The following is a 16,742-nucleotide window of genomic DNA, read 5'->3' as shown; positions in this document are numbered from 1 at the left end:
GAGCTCAGGCGGGGGGGGGGGGCTCCGTGCTGCGTCGGCGCCGCCCTGGGCGGGAGGGGGGTTTCGCTGGGCCTACCCCGCAAGGCGGGCGGCCGGGGGGCTGCTTGGGCCTCGCTGGACCCTCGGCGCGGGCGGCCGTGACCTGGCGCGAACTGCCCGCGTGTGCGTGTGAACGGGCCTTCATGGCGGCCCCGCGCGCTGATCCCCCTCCCCCCACAATGGAGGCCCCACCACGTGGGCCTTTCCTCGCCCGTCCTCTAGGGGCCCTGACTGGATTGATCGGCCTGCCAGCCAATCCGGAGCCGGCGCCCTGCCGTTCCTCCCTTGGCGTTCTTGCGGCCTTGCGTCACGCCTTCCGCCCGTCCAACCGGGAGGCGCCCCGGACGAATCACCGCCGTCCGTGCGGGTGGCGTCACCGTGACGCGAAGGGCGGGCCAATAGGCGAGAAGCCGGTCCGCCGAGGGTGGGGTGGCGGGCGGGAGAAGATGGGTCGGCGCGCCAATCGCAAGCGCGGATGGGGGAGGCGGGATCAGGGTCGGCGGCCAATGAGCGCGGCGCCAGTGGGCGGGCGCTGGAGGGCGGTTATAAGGTGGCGCGAGGCGGGCGGGGCCAAGACTTTCCACCCAGAATGTCTGCGAGTCAAGAGAGCCGGTGAGTCGCAGCGTCGAAGGGAGGCGTCGCGGGGGCGAGCGGCGCGCGCCCGGCCCTTCGTTCCCCCCCTTTTTTCTTGCGGCGGACGCGACTATCGGGGGGGGTGAGGGGGCGCCCTCCGAGGGAGGGAGAGAGAGCGGCCCCCCTTCCCCCCCCGAGAGGCCTCCCGCGGCCGCTCTCCTCCCACGTGGCGGCCGCCTCGAGGCCCTTTCCCCCCCCCATTTCCTCGCATTGGTCGCGTCCTTCCTGCGGCTGGCGTTCCGCGCGGCTGATACCATTATTTTCCGGGGGGGGCAGGCGCGCCCTGCCGGGTGACTAACCGCCCCCTCCGGCTGCCTGCGGAGGCGCCATTCCGGGCTGGGGGGAGCGGCTGCCGCGGAGGACGCGTTTCCAGCGCCCGGGGGCCCCATCCGCCCTTGACGCCCCGCTCTCCCCCCCCCACCCGGTGATTCAGCCATTTTGGGCTGCCGAAGTTCGTTTCCCCCCCGGAATGGTCTCTTCCGATTTTCCCTCCCCCCCGCCGCATTGGGAGAGTGGCGCTTTCCGCGGGGGGCGCTGCGGAGCCTCGTGGGCGAGTCCACCGAGGACATTTCGGGGGATCCTTCTCCCCCCCCCCCTCGGGCGCGTCCATTTTCCTCTTCGCCCATTGTCCTGCCGCTCCGCATCCGGGAACTCGGCGGCCGTGACGTCACGGGCCTGCGGCCCAAGGAGAGGAGGGGCGGAGCTCCGCGTCCCTAAAAGGAAGCCGGGAGGGGGAGGGAGGGGCTGCGCGTCTGTCCTCTCCCGCCCTTCCCCTTGCCCTCCAAACCACCCCTGCGAGGTAGGCGGGGGGGGGGAGCGGTCAGGCCAAGCCCCATCTCGAGGCGGCGCCATCTTCCTCCGGCCGCGGGGGGGGGGACGGGACGCTGGACGCCGCTTGAGCCCCGACTGACCCCGCGTGTCTTGCTTCCCTCCGCAGATCTAGAGACAATGGCCCCGAAGGCATGGACCCCGATGGCGTCATTGAGGTGCGGGGGGGCCGGGAGGGGGGGCGAGAAACGGGCCTCAATGGCCCTCTGGGGCACTTTCCCCGCCCCGTCTGGCAGGGGGGCCACGCAGAGAAGCATTCTGTGTGATTCTTGAACCTGGCAAACCTCCCTTGTGCTGCACACTGAGCCACGGCCTGCCCTGCTTGTCTGCGTGGGCCTGTAACACCCCCCCGCCCCCGCTTTGTGTTCAGGAAGCCTCAGGGCAGAGGGGGGGGGCTGGGCGGGTGGGGGGTCTGATCCAGGACGGAGCAGCAGGTTCCTTTCCCCGCCTGCCTTAGGGTAGAATCCCAAATGATTCACATGGCTCTGGAGGCAAAATGGGCCACTGGGGGGGGTTCCAAGGGGTGCAGCCAGACTGGGTCTCAGCCCCCCCCTCCTTTCTCTTTTCTCCACAGAGCAACTGGAATGAGATTGTGGACAGTTTTGATGATATGAACTTGTCAGAGTCTCTTCTGCGAGGGATCTATGCTTATGGTTTTGAGAAGCCCTCCGCCATTCAGCAGCGAGCCATTCTCCCTTGTATCAAGGGTGAGAAAAAGCCCCCCCCCCTCCTCAACCCCTTCTTTGCAGTGGGGGAAGCAGAAGGAGCTTTTGACCTCCCCAAGGCCTGAAGGAGACTATCAAGTGGCCATTTAGTTTTGAAGGTGCACAGGAGAACCAGGACACCAGGGCCATAGACCGGCTTGCCCAGAACGAGCTGCTCTGACTGCTGCTGGCTCCCTGTGGGGAGCAGGGGAGGTCTTTCCCTGCCCCAAGATGCACTTGTCCCCGTGTTGGAGGTCTTGACTGCAGCTGTCCCGGCACCCCCATCGCTTCCAGTCTTTGCGTGTTTGGCCCAGCGGCCCCTTTGAAGCAGGCATTGCCTCTTGGCTGTCGGCTGTGCCCAATTCCTGCAGGGCAATGGGCTCCAGTCATCCTGTCTTGACCCGTTCTTTTCTCCCTTCCAGGTTATGACGTGATTGCCCAAGCCCAGTCTGGAACTGGGAAAACCGCCACTTTTGCTATCTCCATCCTGCAGCAGATTGAGCTGGACCTAAAGGCCACCCAGGCACTTGTTCTGGCCCCCACAAGGGAGCTGGCTCAGCAGGTGAGTGCGGGGGGGGGGGCTGTTGCAGGCAGGGCCAGCCTCTCCAGTCAAGGATTAGGCAAGGGGTGATGTGAAAGACCTTTCTTTGCCCAGTAGAGCTGCTGCCAGTCAGAAGGGGGGACTGGCTTTGGTGGACCAGCGATCTGTTCAAATGAGGCTCATCTCGCTGACTTGGGGGCTCTCTGAGTTCCTCCCCTTGTCTTCCATTGGATTTGCTTTGCCTGGAGGGCCTGGCCTTGGTCCCTTGGGCATAGAGTGTTCATGTAGGGGGTTGGGAAAGAAGGCCTGTTTCTGTGTTCCTTTTCAGGAGATAGCTGTACATTTTTCTTCCCTTTTTTTCTGAAACCTTAAAAAAGAATCCTTAGAGTAGGAAGGGGCCCTGCAGGCCATCTAGTCCCATTCTGCTCAGGGCAGATCAGCCTCAATCATCCAGAATAAGGATCTGCCCAGTGGCTGTTAGAAGACAGCTAGTGAGGGGCCCTCTGTCTTCTGGCCCATCTGTCCGCCCCTGCTAACTGGGCAAAGAGGCACCTTTGCAGTGGTGTCCCTCTGAAATCTAGCAGGGGCAGAGCAACTCTCCTTATTCATCCCAGTGCAGCCCCTGTGGCGGTGGCTGGTTCATGCTGGGGGGACAAGGGCTCTCTGCCTGGGCTTCTGGAGGGAGGGATGGGGGGGAACCAACACTTGCTTGTCTCAGGGCTTCCTGGGAGGCCTCCAAGCTGCTCTGCCAGGCTGCCCTCATGGCCCTTGTCTGTCTTCCACCTGCCCTAGATCCAGAAGGTGGTGATGGCCTTGGGTGACTACATGGGGGCCTCGTGCCACGCCTGCATAGGAGGGACGAATGTTCGTGCTGAAGTCCAGAAGCTTCAGATGGAAGCCCCCCATATCATCGTTGGGACTCCCGGCAGGGTCTTTGACATGCTGAACAGGAGGTACCTGTGTAAGTATCCGGTGCTGCCCCTGGCCGAGGGCCTCTGAGCAGCACCCTGCTGGAGACGTGCCACGACTGACTTTTGCTTTTCTAGCCTTTTGGGCTGCAGAGAAGCGGGTCGGGCAGGATGGCGCTCCCCAGGTATTGTGAAGGTTTTGGCTAGCGAGCGGTGGAAGTACTTGGCCGTTTGGGCTGACGAGATGCCGCTAAAGCAGCTATGCGTATCTCGAGAGACTGAAGTGTCTAGCTAGCTGCTGCAGTCGCTATTCTGTTCAACCGTTCCGGGGGCAGCGTGGTCAAAAAGCAGGCAGTCCCCTGTGCAGCTACTCGGGGCAGTGGAGGGGAGAGTATTTGGAACTCGTCAAAACGTTCCCGTTCAGTGTGTGCCGAGCATGCCCCACCTCCAGTGCCCCCTTGCTGAAACCCTGCACGGTTGAGGCATGTTGCACATTTTGTGCACCCCAAGAGACCTGGTGTTTGGAGGAATTGGGCGCCTCCCCTGCTGTCCGGTGATGATTCACCCCATGCGTGTCATCTGAACCCACAAATCCCGTTTCCCTCCCGGCCAGCGTTCTGCCGTGCTGGGAAGAGGTTGCGGGACATCGGGGCACCGTGATCATAGCCAAGAAGGTTTCTGAGGACAGCAGCAGGCCCGATTCTCCAGCAGCAACCGGCACCTTCCTGCCCGCCTTTTCTTCAAGGATCCGCTCTATCTCTTTGTCCCTACAGCGCCAAAGTTCATCAAGATGTTTGTGCTGGATGAGGCGGACGAAATGTTGAGCCGGGGCTTCAAGGACCAGATCTACGACATATTCCAGAAACTGAGTGGGAACACACAGGTAGGGAGGGATGGCGCAGGGGGCTTTCGGGGCATGGGCAACAGGCTGATCCAAAGCAAGAGCTCTCCTCTGCCTGCCCCCAGTAGGAGAGGGATATTGGGGGGGGGAGTGCTGGACCCTTCCGTGAGAGGCACGGACTGGAGCCACCGCCGTGTCGTGGCCGGGGGCTTCTGTTTGGACGAACCGTGGTGCCTTGCCCTCCTCCCAGGTGGTCCTGCTGTCTGCCACCATGCCCATGGACGTCCTGGAGGTCACCAAGAAGTTTATGAGGGACCCGATCCGCATCCTGGTCAAGAAGGAGGAGCTGACCTTGGAGGGCATCAGGCAGTTCTACATCAACGTGGAGAGAGAGGTCAGTGCCTCCCAGAAGCAACGCCAAAAGGAGGCAGTTACCTGGCCGCTTCCCGCTGCACAGGGCGGCAAGGACTCGGCCAAGTGAGTCTGGAGCCAGGATCCCCGGCGGCTCCTCTCCAATGGGCCGCTGGGCCGAGCAGGGAGGGCTGCTCCTCTGAAGCCTGCTCTCTTTCCCCGGGCCAGGAATGGAAGCTGGACACGCTGTGCGACCTGTACGAGACCCTCACCATCACGCAGGCCGTCATCTTTATCAACACCCGGAGGAAGGTGGACTGGCTCACCGAGAAGATGCACGCGAGGGACTTCACCGTGTCCGCCATGGTGAGTGGCAGGGCCCGGGCATTGCAGCCGCGTTGTGGGCCATGGCTGCCACGGAGGGAGGGGGAGGGAGGGCTGCTTTCCTGCCAGCTGGGGGCGATCTGGGAGGGAGCATTCCAATAAGGCTGCTCTCAGGATGTTCTCTTGCCGATTCTGCCTCAGAACCTTGAAGAGGGGAGAGCAGTTTTGAGGGGCTACAAGAGGGATTGGGGGGGGGGCTATGTTGTCGCTGAAGGAAGCTGTGGGCCAACGACCATTTCTGCTTCCCTCTGGCAGCATGGAGACATGGACCAAAAGGAGAGAGACGTGATCATGCGGGAGTTCCGCTCCGGCTCCAGCCGTGTTTTGATCACCACAGACTTGCTGGTGAGTCTGCAACTCAGATGCGGGAGGGGGGCTGTCTGGGACCCCCTCCTGCATGCAGGGATAGTGGGGGGACTGCCCTCGGAGACCTCCAAGGAGATTCCCTCTCTGCCTACTCAGTGCTGTTCTGTTGGCAGATTGCAGCTCCTTGGCACAGCAGTGGAGGCGGCTGCTCTTCTTAAGGCTGGGGCCAGCGTGGTGCCCTGCCGCTTGGTGGCTGCTCCCACATACCTGCCCTGAAGCGTGGCGCATGCTGCCCCTCGATCCCAGCCACGGGGGGGGGGGATGGTGGGTGTCGCTAATGCCATGTCTTTATCCCCAGGCCCGTGGCATTGATGTGCAGCAGGTGTCCCTGGTCATCAACTATGACCTGCCCACCAACCGGGAGAACTATATCCACAGGTGAGCAAGAAACCCCCCCCACACACACACACACACACCCTACAGGGCCCCCCTCCTCCTAGCTGCTTCACTTCTTCCTTCCCTCCCTCCCCAGGATTGGCCGAGGGGGGCGCTTTGGCAGGAAAGGCGTGGCCATCAACATGGTGACGGAAGAAGACAAGCGCACCCTTCGCGATATCGAAACATTCTACAACACCTCCATCGAGGAGATGCCCCTGAATGTGGCCGACCTCATCTGAGCTGCCTCGGGGGGGCCCCGCTGTGTTCACCCCCCCTTGGGCACAGGATTCCCCCCCATTTCTACTTTTGAGTTTTCTTGCCTTTTGAATAAATGTCACTTTTTTGGAGGCAAAAATGAAACCTTTTTAGTGTTTTTCCTGGCGCTTTTCTGTCCTCCTCTGCCCCTCTCTCTCCCTCGTGACTTCATCTTGTAGTTCAGTTGCCCAGCCGCCCCCCAACGGGGAGCCCAGCGGCCCTCCTCGGAGGCCAGGCAGGGGAAGCGGCTTCGGCTCTCTTCTCCCCTTGGCTGGGCTGCCCTGCCCCCGACAACAAGAGAGATTTTGTAGTCTTTGGAATCGACCTTTGCCGGAATCGTGGTGCTAAATGGAAAAAAAGCTTGAGAATCTAAAACCTACCTCACTCAGAGTCATGGTTTTCTTCTCTCCCTGCCTAAAATCAGTGGTTCAAACAAGTTGCCAAGATCCTTTCTCCATATGAAAACTAGACTTTTCCCACCACCATGCTTTTTTTAAAAAAAAATTGAAAACTTTTTCATATGGCAAAAAATTAGTGCGTGCAACCTTACTTTTTTGTATAGCTATTATTTATTCAAAAGGAAAGTTACAGTGACCAAAATAAAGGTGATCTTGAGAAACTCATTGGCTTCGGGTGGCTTTTGTTGAAAGGCAGAGTAATGCAGCAGAGAGCCCAGGCTGGCCCTGATGCTGGATCAGGGGAGGGGAGGGGGTGGCCTGGCTGCTTGGAATCTCGGCCAAGTTCAGAGCGGGGGGGACCTGCCTGCACACAAATGGGACACAGGAGACCCAGGCGGGAACCCCACACCCCCGTGCAGCCTGACCAACTGGCAGAGGGAGGGTTGTGAGGAGGGCAGAGAGTGGAAGATGCCCATGCCCAGCCCCTCTGTCCTTTGTGTTGCCTCTCCCCGGCTGGTGCTGGGCCCTGTTTCTGGCCTGCTCTGCAAGGTGGTGTTTGGGGGGGGGGTTGTCTTCCCTGGCCAGTGAGCTCAGGGTGGCCCTTGAGGAAGAGCTCTCCTTCCCTGAGGGAGTTGACTACATAGGCCTAAATACTGGAAGTCAATGTTTGCCTCAAGCATGAGAATTCCATTTGAGAGTTTCAGCTGTTGTGGTCAGAGAGTGGCCATCCTCCAGATGCTCTGCAGACGGCCAAGATCAGTGCCCCTGAAGAGGGCCTGCTGTGCAGATTCCCATCAGGCTGAAGATGGGGACAGCCTTCCTCTAGGCTGTGAGCAGTGGAATATAAATAATAAGTATGCTGCTCTTTTCAGGCCAGGGGGAATGGCAGATGAGGCTGTCTGCCACAGGTGCAGCCCCCCCCCCCCCATACACACACACTGCTTCAGTGGCTCTCCCCATCATGTGAGGAGGAAGGAGAAACTGCTGACTGTGAGCCAGTCCCGGGTCCGTCCCAGAGAGCTTTCATTTCCCCTCCTCAGCATGGCCCTGATGGTCCGAGCAACAGCCACCGGAGTGTGATCGTTGCTCCTGCCACGTGTGGCTTATTCTCTGGCCAGCGGTCACCTGCCTTCCAAAGTGTGGGTGTTGTGTCTGCCAGCGTCCTGCCCCCCAGCCCAAGTGCCCCGAAAGATGTCCTGCCAAGCAGCCTCCTGTGGAGCCGGTCCCTCCCCGCCATGGTCCCGTGGCTCCGAATGTTGGGCAACGCTCCCTCCCACTGAGTCACTTGCTGGTCAGGCTGGCCGTGTCACTTCCTTCCCCAATTCGTGAGCTCCCAAGCGGAGGCAGAGGACAGCCAAGGCTCACGGGGAAGAGGAGAGAGGATGATCCTGCAGAGGTTTGCCGTGGCTCTTTGCGTGGCCTGCAGCTGCCTCCTCGCAGGTGGGTTGGACAGGAGAGATTGACCTTCTGGGAAGGGGGGGAGGCCTGGGGGGTCTTCTGCAGCAGCAGCAGCACAGAGGAGGGGAGGGGGACTGGGTTATTATCTGAGCCAGGCGGTACCCCAATTTCTCTTGCCCACTGGAGCCATGGGGAGGAGATGGGCTTCCCCCACCGTGAGAGGTTGTGATCCTCCCTGCTCACAGATCTCCTGGGTTGCAGGTTGTCAGGCGCTGCAGACTCCCCTCCGGCCCCACTGGCCAAGCAGCTTCTGGTTAGAATTATATTTATATACCACCGACTGGGCCAAGCAGCTTCTGATTTTATAATTATATTTATACACCACTGACTGGGCCAAGCACCTTCTATTTATTTATAGTTATACTTCTATACTGCTGCTCCCAGCAAGCTGGCTCACGGTGGTTCACATCCCATAAAATTCTTCCTTGTTTCTGTACTCTTCTCAGACCCCCTTTCGTAAGAGCCTGGGGGGGGGGGTGGACTGCCGGGTGTAACTCAGCCAGCCTGCAGGAGAGGAAGAACATGAGTCTGCTCACACATTCCAGACCGGCAAGATCTTTGGAGAGTCAGAGGAGGCTGTGAAATTATGACTTCCGCATGCGAAGGGCTGTGCTGGATCAGGCCCATGGCCCCCCAGGCCACTCATCCTGTGACACACGGCCAGACAGACAGGCCTCGAAGGCAGAGGCTCCACACACACACACACACACACACACACACACACACACACACTGTGGCTTCCTGGCCCTGGGACTCTGAGGGTGACTACCTCTGACCGTGGAGGCTCCCTTCAGTCACCATGGCTAGGGGCCGCTGAAAGATCTCCGTGAATATAATCCCCTTATAAAGCCGTGTGTGGCCATCACCCCCCTCCTCTGGCCACAAATGCCACATTTTAATCATTCGTGGTGTGAAACAGCATTTCCTTTGGGCCACGCTGAATCGACCGCCTCCGTCATCTGCCTCGGTCATCTAGCTGGTCTCCCCAAAGCAGCTGGATTCGATCTCGCAGCAGTGGACTGGACGGGAGGCGGACCCCACGGCTTTCCCCGGGGCGAGGCCAGGCCCGCTGGCGGAGAGCCTTCCTGCCTTGGTGGCCCCCCAGGCCTGCTGACAGCCTCTCCCTCGCTCTCCTTCCAGCTCCGGACGACGTGGCAACACAGAGGCCAGCACTTCCCGGGGACTTGCTGTGCTCGGGCGAAAAGCCCTCGGACCTCCGTTGCCCCTGGAGGAAGAGATCCGCCACGCTGCTGCCCTCCTTCACCAAGACCACGACACCGCCCACCACCCACCACCCAAACACCACGCATCATCCCACGACGCTGCCGGCCAACCACACCACAATGCCGACCAACCACACCACAATGCCGGCCAACCACACCACAATGCCGACCAACCACACCACAATGCCGACCAACCACACCACAATGCCGGCCAACCACACCACAATGCCGGCCAACCACACCACCTACCAGCCCACCAATCATACCACCCCCTTCCACACGGTGGCTCCAATGAATCACACCACGCCCCCTCACCCCACCAATCGCACCACGCCTTTCGTCATCCCCACAGCTCCGTGGCCCACTGACACACCCCTGGTGCCCGTGGGCAATTACATGGTCCAGAACGGGTCCAGCACCTGCCTACGGCTGCTAGCAGGCCTCCAGATCCAAGTGCGATACACCAACAAGGCTCAGCAACTGGTAAGCACTGGGCGGGGGGGGGGGGGTCGGCCCAGCACGAGAGGGCTCTGGGGGAGGGCAGGCGGGGAATGTGGCCGGCCACTGCGGTTGGGATGTCCTGGGCTCCCAGACGGAGTCAGCTGCCCGGCTTGCCAGCAAGGCCTCCTGCCCCCCTGGGACTCTCCTCCCCACCCCCCATGCCACCTCCCAAAGGCAGATCCAGCACCAAGGGGGGGGTGCTAAGGGGAAGGGGGACTGGCGATTTCCTGGCACCGGCACCGGCCTCCAGGATGCAGAGGGCAGTTCCCCTTGGGAGGGTGACGCCCCACTCCACCCCCCAAACCTCCGTGTGTTTCTCTGCACTGAAGGGCAGGTGGCTGGCAGGCCAAGGAACGACCTGTCCGGGGGGAGGCAGAGGAAGGCCCTCCCATGCCGGGAACCAGCCCTGCCTGGGCTAGAGCAGGCAGGCCCAGCAAAAGCGGCCTGTGGATTGGGGAAGGGCCTGCTTGCCTGCCTGCCTGCCTGCCTGTGGAAGGAGCCCCCAGGGTGGCTTCTGGGGGCTCTGACCTCTCCTCCTCCTCCTCCTCCTCCTCCTCCAGCACTGGGGGACATTTGCGGTGCAGCCAAGCAACACCAACACATCCGGGGCCTGCTCCAGCACAGCCGCCTCTCTCGAGCTGCGCTTCCCAGAGGGTTTCCTGATCTTCCTCTTCCGAAAGGTACCCGGAAGGAGGGAGGGAGAGAGCCAAGGAGACACCCCCCCCCCCCCACAGCCAGGGCCCGGCAGGCTGGCTCAGCTTCTCTGCTGGCGGTGCCGTGCATGACCGTGCCCGTGCTCCTGGCGCCTGCGGGGAGGTGCAAAGGGCACTGCCTGCCAGGGACCAGCAACTTCCGTTTCTTGCCTGCCTGACTTATGGCAAGGTTGAGAGTCCAGCGGCACCTTGAAGACCAACATTCTTGTCAAGGCGTGAGGCTCCAGGTGCACGCCACACGACAGCCTCTGCCCAGAAGGGAGGGGTGTGTGTGTGTGTGTGTGTGTGTGTGTGTGTGCAGGAGGCCCCAAGGTCAACCCCCCAGCTACGAAGGGCCGGGTGCCCCTGGAGAGCGTGGATGCTGAGGGCCTGGTGCTGCACCAGGCAGCCTTGTGGCCCCATCCTGCAGGACATCGCTGCACCTTGCGGCAGGGAGTCCCACCCAGGTGTTCACGGGGCTGTCAGCCTGCAGTGGAGGCCTTGGCAGGGCTGGGAGGGTGGCCCTGGCAGCAGCCAGGAGGTTTGGTGGCCCTGAGGCCGCCAGCCCTCCTTCCACACACACCCCCCAGCGGTGCCTGCAGGCTCAGGACCGGCTTTGCCCAGGTGGGCTGCTGTTTCTCTGCCACCATTTTTTGCCCTGTAGCTTGAGAGTCAGATTCCCCCTGAAGAGGGCCGTGACCCGGTGGAAGAGCTCTGGCTCTCCGAAGCTCCCAGCGCCTCCAGTCAAATGGACCAGGCAGCTGGAGACATGGAGGGTCTTCCCCAGAGACCTTCGGGAGAGAGCTGCTGCCTGCCTGAGCAGACAAGACCGGCCTGGATGGGCCCAGGAGCTGGTTCAGCAGGAGGCAGCTTCTTGCACATCTCCCTCCGAATGTCAGGCCGGTCTCCTTCCCCCGGGGAGCGACTGGGCCAGCCCAGCACACTTCTCCTCCTCCTCCTCCTCCTCCTCGGCCCCCAGCCCTAAACGCTAACGTCCCTCAGGAGAGAACCCCGATTTCTTGCCCACAGAACGAAACCAAAGGGACGTCTTACCTGAGCAGAGTCCAGGCCAAACTGACCTTCCAGTTTCCACAGGCAAGAGGTGAGGAGCTTTGGGGGGGGCGGGAGGGAGTCAAAGGGCCCCCCGTCTTCCGTTGCCTGGCCTGGGAAAGTGCCCACCACCCTCTTGTGCCCCTCCCGGAGAGCTCGAGCAGAACAGTCCCGTCTCCTGCAAGGAGGGTGCTCCAGGACGGACCTGCCTGCTTCTACCGCTGAGACTTCCCTTGGGAAGGCGCTCTTCAGATTCAGTCCGACGCTCTGCCTCACACAGTGGCCAGCCTCTTCCCCCGGAGGGCCCACCACATCTTCCGCCTCTTTTGCTCGGAACCCCACGAGCCACTTTCTGAGACTGGAAACAACCAGAGGTTGAGGCCGGGGAGAAGCCCGAGGGAGGGAGGGAGGGAGGGAGGAGGAAGCGAGCCCTTGGGTGCCACAAGACCTTCTCCTGCAGCCTCTCAGCATTCAGCCACCAGCAGTGGCCCCCCCGGACCGTCCTCCCCTAGGCAGAACGCAAGGGCCACGTGCTGGAGGCCCCTGGGGGGCCCCTGAAAACCCGCCTGTTGGGCTTCAGCACTGCCTGTAGACGGCACTGGGCAGGCCACTCACCCGCAGACGTGCTGGGAAAGGGCCCCGCAGCAGCCACCCGGGAGGGAGCCTGGGAAGCCGCCGGAGGGTGGCCGTGCCTCAGAGCCCGCCTTTCTCCATGCAGAGACGACCTTCAGCGCGGAGGCGCCCTCCCTCCTAGAGTTCGAGGCCTCCCTCGGGCACAGTTACCAGTGTCCAAACCGCACTCTGGCCCTCGCAGACGGCTTTAACCTTCTGGCCCTGAATGAGCAAGCCCAGGCCTTTGAGCTGCAAGGGGGACAGTTTGGGAAAGGTAAGACAGCCGCGGACACAGCACACCCCTGCTCACAAGGGTGGGTTTCCCCTCTGGCACAGCGAGGGGGGAGCCCCTCAAGTCTCTGCCAACTGGTGCCCACCCCTCCTGGGGAGTGGCAGGGCAGAGGTGCTCGGAGGGGGAGCGGCCCTGGACCTCCAGCCGTTTCCCCTCCAGGTCCTGCTGATCTTGCGGGGTGGGGCCAGCTGGCATCCTCCTGGCCAGGGTGTTCTGATGCTCACCCATCGCTCATGTCGTCCTCGGGGATGTCTGCAGAGCCCTCCCAGCAAACCTGGGGTATGCATCGCCTGCCCTCGCTTCCCACACACAGCCCACCATCGAAAATACTCCCCACTGTCAAAGAGGTCGAGGTGAATCCTCCAGCCCCCCACCCAGTGGCCTCCTCCTCCAGTCTCGTCCTGTGCCCGGCCTGACCTTCGACCCTTCCACAGGAGCCTCCCTCAGTCCGCAGACTCACCCCACGCCCCTCCACTGGCACTCCCTGGCTGGGCTGCCACTCTCTTACCCTCATGCCCAGAGGAGGGTTTTGCCAGGGCCGCCATTTTGAAACGCCAGCCATTCTCCAGAGGGAAGCCTCGGCCCCCTCGGCTGGCCTTCTGCTCCCCTGATGCCTTCCTTCCTTCCTTCCTTCCCCAGCCGAAGTCTGCGGGGCGCAGCACTATTCGATCCTCGTGCCCATCCTGGTGTTTGTGGTGATTGCTGCTCTCGTCCTCATCGTCCTCGTGGCTTATGCGGTGGGACGCAGGCGGAGCCGTGTCGGTTACGAGACCCTCTAGGGAGCCTTGGCCAGCACACCCCGACCTAGGGCGCTTCCCCGGGCAGAGGAAAGAGCCGGCCCTGCATCCCCCTGCGGCCGTGGGGCTCAGAGAACGGCATCAGGGAATCTCCTCGGCTCCGGCACCCCAACCGCCACGCCCACCCCGTTTTGTATTTCTTGACTGGTGATTCAAAGAACGGAAGGAGGACAAGGAGCAGAATGTGTCTGGTTTTTTTTTCAGGGTAGAGGGGAGGTCAATAGGGTGTATTGGGAGAGATCCAGCCCTCCCCCCCCCCCCATTCAGACAGGATCCAGGCAATCGGACTGCCACGGAGTTAACTCTTCCAGCAGGTCAAAAAGGGGCAACCGTGGCAGCCTGATCCGTTGCGTGGTTACACAGAAGTCTGTCCTGCTGAGGCCACTGGTGTTTACTCCCAAGTAAGAATGCACAGGGGGGCAGGAACACAGGAACCCTTGCACACTGACCCGCAAGTAAGCCCTGCTGAAGAAACCTGAGGACAGCTTCAGTGTGAGCATGCCTCTGGTCTTCCTCCTCAGTCATCTCCTTAGGGCTTGCCTGTTCTGCTCTGGTGCGGGGCTTGGAGAGAGCGGCCCCCAGCCGTGTGGAAAAGTTGCTGTGCCCCCACCCCAGGGAAGGCCTTGAAACAGGGCAGCCACGTCCACCAAATGGAGTAAAGAAAGAGGGCGTGGGCTAGGCTTCCACTGCCACAGGAGGGTGAGGCACCAGAGAAATTGCAGAAATTCAGTAGCTAGACGATAGCAGCTTTGTTACATTTTGTTCCCAAGTACTTGAGGATTTTGGAAGAAACCTACTTGCTTGTCTTTATTAGCACACCTGACTATTTTAATGGTTTTAAAGGTATTTTGTATTAGATGACCTTTGGCTTTGAGTATTTTCTCCTGCAGGTCACCTTCAGGGATTCTTTCTTCTCCCCCCTCCCCCAAACTAAGGAACAGAAAATAAACAGAATAACAACAGCTGGCTTTTATGCCCCTATTTCAGGGGCCAGGACATTTCACATATAGCCTTTTCTTGAAATCCTTACAACAGCCCTGTAAGGTAGGCCTGGGTAAAGGGCCAAGGTTGAGAGAGGAGGAGCAGTTTGCTTAAGGCCACTGAATTAGTCTGTCAAAGGGAAGATCTGAATAGGAAACTCACAGATCAATCACTAGGACACTACATCAGATTGTGAACTAAAGAATTCTACAAATGACAAAGGGGGACTATAAATAGAAAGGGAATAGCTGGGGCCGGCAGCAAAATGTCCCCAAGCCCCAGCGAATGGGGTCTTCCTGCAACTCTACCTTCTGCCTCCTCAGCCCCACATCCTGCCTGACCCACACATATTTTTAAGCTTGTTTTTAAGGGGATAAAGCCCTTTATTTCCATTCACCATTGCCACACCTGGGTCAGATGGAGGGCCTCTGCTAACTCCAGATGTTCCCTCCCCTAAGATGGCCTCTGTCCCCGACACTGCCTATTTTGGCTCAAAAGCAGTGCTTGGCACCCGCACACAGGCCCGGGCCATTCCCCGTGCTCCAGGGTTCAAGCCGACAGTCATCCTGGCTCCCATGAGCAAGCACCTGAAAATGTGGATGGGGCAGTTCTTGCTCGAAGGGAGAAGCCTTTTACTGGGCACACTCTCGGCCTTCGAGGCCCTCCCAGTCCTCCTGCTCCAAAGCCCTCCTGACCCCTAGAGGGCCCCACGGCTGGTCTTCTACCGTCGGCCCCTCTTATACCGGGCAGGGGGATCGGTGGGCCGTGCTGGTCCCAGAGTGCTGGGAATGTACATGAGGTTAAATGTTGGCATCAGCGTGACAGGAAAGTGCAACAGCTCGGTTCGAGTCCAGGGGCACCAATCTGATGAGCCTTCAAAAGTCAACACTCCCTTCCTCGGATCCATGCTGGTCTTGAGGTTGAGTCCTTATAGCCTCTCCGAAGGCGACAGGGGCACGGTGGGAGATATGAGCGAAGGGGCAGCCTCCCTCCCCCGACTGGCTTCGCCGGCTTAGTTTTCGATCAGCCCCGCAGTGCTGAGGCCAGCGCATCCCGGATCCCCACAGCCTCAACATCTTCCTCCTCCCCATCGTCAAACGGATGTTCCTCCAGCTGCTCTTCTTCGTCTTCCATCCAGCCCGACGGGAAGACGTCGCCCCGGGCCTCGCAGACGTTGTGGAGAGTGCAGCAGGCGGCGATCAGGGTGGGCAAGAAGGAGACGTCGGTGTCATTGCGCTTGGTGAGGCAGCGCCAGCGCCCGCGCAGGCGTCCAAAGGCCACCCCCACGACCGTCCGCGCAGCAGCCGCGTACTCATTGAAGCGCTGCTGGGCTGGCGTGAGAGCCGTGTGGCGATAGGGACGCATGAGCCACGGGAGGAAAGGGTAGGAGCAGCTGCCCAACAGGTAGACAGGCACCTGGACTCCCCGGACCGGTTGGGACGCCCCTGGAAAGAGGTCGCCCTCTTGGGCTCGCTGATACAGCTCAGACGTGCACAGGACCTGAGGCTCCGTCACCCTTCCTGGGCACCCAACGTTGATATCCCAGAAACAGCCACGGGAATCCACGGCTGCCTGCACAACCACCGAGTGCCAGCCGTGGCGGTTGTAGTAGCCAGAGGCGTTTTCGTTGGGAGCGCGGATGGGGATGTGTAGGGACCCCAAGACCCCGGCCAGCTGGGGCAAGGGAAAGCCATTCCCCGCAGCCACTTCGGCAGGATCAGGAGGACGCACGTACAGCGGCGTCAGGATGGCCACGACGGCTTCGCAGACGTCCCGGAGGATCTTGCAGACGGTGGAGCGGGACACGCCAAAGAGCTGCTCGACCGCCCGGTACTCGGTACAGGCCCCCAGGCGCCAAAGGGTCATGGCCAGGCGGACGTCGGCCGGAATGGCCCGGCGCATGTTAGTGTCCCGGCGCTGGATGGCGTTTCGCAGCTGCGCACAGAGGTAGTCGAAGGTGGCGGGGGCCACGCGGAAGTTCTCGACCCACTCCCACGGGCTGAAGGCTTTGGCCCGCACCGTCTCCCAGAACGCGGAGCTCCGGGCCTTGCTCCACAGGCGCCGTTCGCGCAGCAAGCAGGGCAGGCTGCCCCCCGCGCCCTCGTCCTGCGGGCCCGGCCCGGCGGTGTTGGGGGTGCGGGCCAGCGCCCGGCAGAGGCACAGCAGGGCAAAGCGTTGGCGTGAGCGAGCCTGGGCCCGGTGGTGGCACGCCACCCTCTGCCTGCGGGCTGCCTCTCGCAGGCGCCGCCCCCGCTGCAGGCGGGAGTAGTAGAGGAGGCACAGGGCCACGGCGCCACGGCTGAGCGCGGGCAGCAGGCCAACTTCCTGGCTGGGCCTGGGGGCCCAAGATGGCCGCTGATGAGAGGCCGCCATTTTGTTCCTGGGCCAAACTGAGCCGCAGAGAGGGGGAGGCGGGGCCAGGGCAGAGGGAGCATGCGCACAGGCGGCCTGGCCTCGCCGAGTCCTCAGCGCGCAAGCGCGATCCTCCCGGCGCAGCTCGCAACCGCTCA

General features: G+C 61.4%; 2 protein-coding genes and 2 non-coding genes across 6 annotated transcripts; all 4 read left to right on the top strand.

Moving 5' to 3' along the window:
* Window positions 1-549: 549 nt before the first annotated feature.
* On the top strand, window positions 550-6,847 carry EIF4A1 (eukaryotic translation initiation factor 4A1). Of its 2 annotated transcripts, none has more exons than XM_077313826.1 (11): window positions 550-651; window positions 1,610-1,658; window positions 2,075-2,207; window positions 2,627-2,766; window positions 3,538-3,706; window positions 4,427-4,536; window positions 4,745-4,888; window positions 5,074-5,211; window positions 5,485-5,574; window positions 5,894-5,973; window positions 6,068-6,847. In XM_077313826.1, exons 1-11 carry the CDS (start codon window positions 629-631, stop codon window positions 6,210-6,212), a joined length of 1,221 nt encoding a protein of 406 aa, XP_077169941.1. In that variant the 5' UTR covers window positions 550-628; the 3' UTR covers window positions 6,213-6,847. The 2 variants fall into 2 exon arrangements, with proteins under 2 accessions (XP_077169941.1, XP_077169942.1); XM_077313827.1 differs by lacking the exon at window positions 550-651 and adding an exon at window positions 1,367-1,471.
* LOC143826866 (small nucleolar RNA SNORA48) lies at window positions 3,270-3,403 on the top strand. Its single transcript, XR_013227147.1, has one exon. It is a non-coding gene; the product is annotated as a small nucleolar RNA SNORA48 (small nucleolar RNA).
* LOC143826872 (small nucleolar RNA SNORD10) lies at window positions 4,202-4,339 on the top strand. The gene has a single exon (XR_013227153.1). It is a non-coding gene; the product is annotated as a small nucleolar RNA SNORD10 (small nucleolar RNA).
* Window positions 6,848-7,907: 1,060 nt separating the features above from the next.
* CD68 (CD68 molecule) lies at window positions 7,908-13,428 on the top strand. 2 transcript variants are annotated; one of them, XM_077315538.1, is made up of 6 exons: window positions 7,909-8,066; window positions 9,225-9,790; window positions 10,369-10,488; window positions 11,530-11,602; window positions 12,269-12,436; window positions 13,094-13,428. In XM_077315538.1, the coding sequence occupies exons 1-6, from the start codon at window positions 8,009-8,011 to the stop codon at window positions 13,231-13,233; spliced, it is 1,125 nt and encodes a 374-aa protein (XP_077171653.1). In that variant the 5' UTR covers window positions 7,909-8,008; the 3' UTR covers window positions 13,234-13,428. The 2 variants fall into 2 exon arrangements, with proteins under 2 accessions (XP_077171655.1, XP_077171653.1); XM_077315540.1 differs by lacking the exon at window positions 12,269-12,436 and having other exon boundaries at window positions 7,908-8,066.
* The last annotated feature ends 3,314 nt before the right edge of the window (window positions 13,429-16,742 follow it).

The sequence above is a fragment of the Paroedura picta genome, chromosome 16 (genome assembly GCF_049243985.1).
Source record: "Paroedura picta isolate Pp20150507F chromosome 16, Ppicta_v3.0, whole genome shotgun sequence".
Classification (NCBI taxonomy): Eukaryota; Metazoa; Chordata; class Lepidosauria; order Squamata; family Gekkonidae; genus Paroedura; species Paroedura picta.
This window is presented reverse-complemented; position numbering and strand designations above follow the sequence as displayed.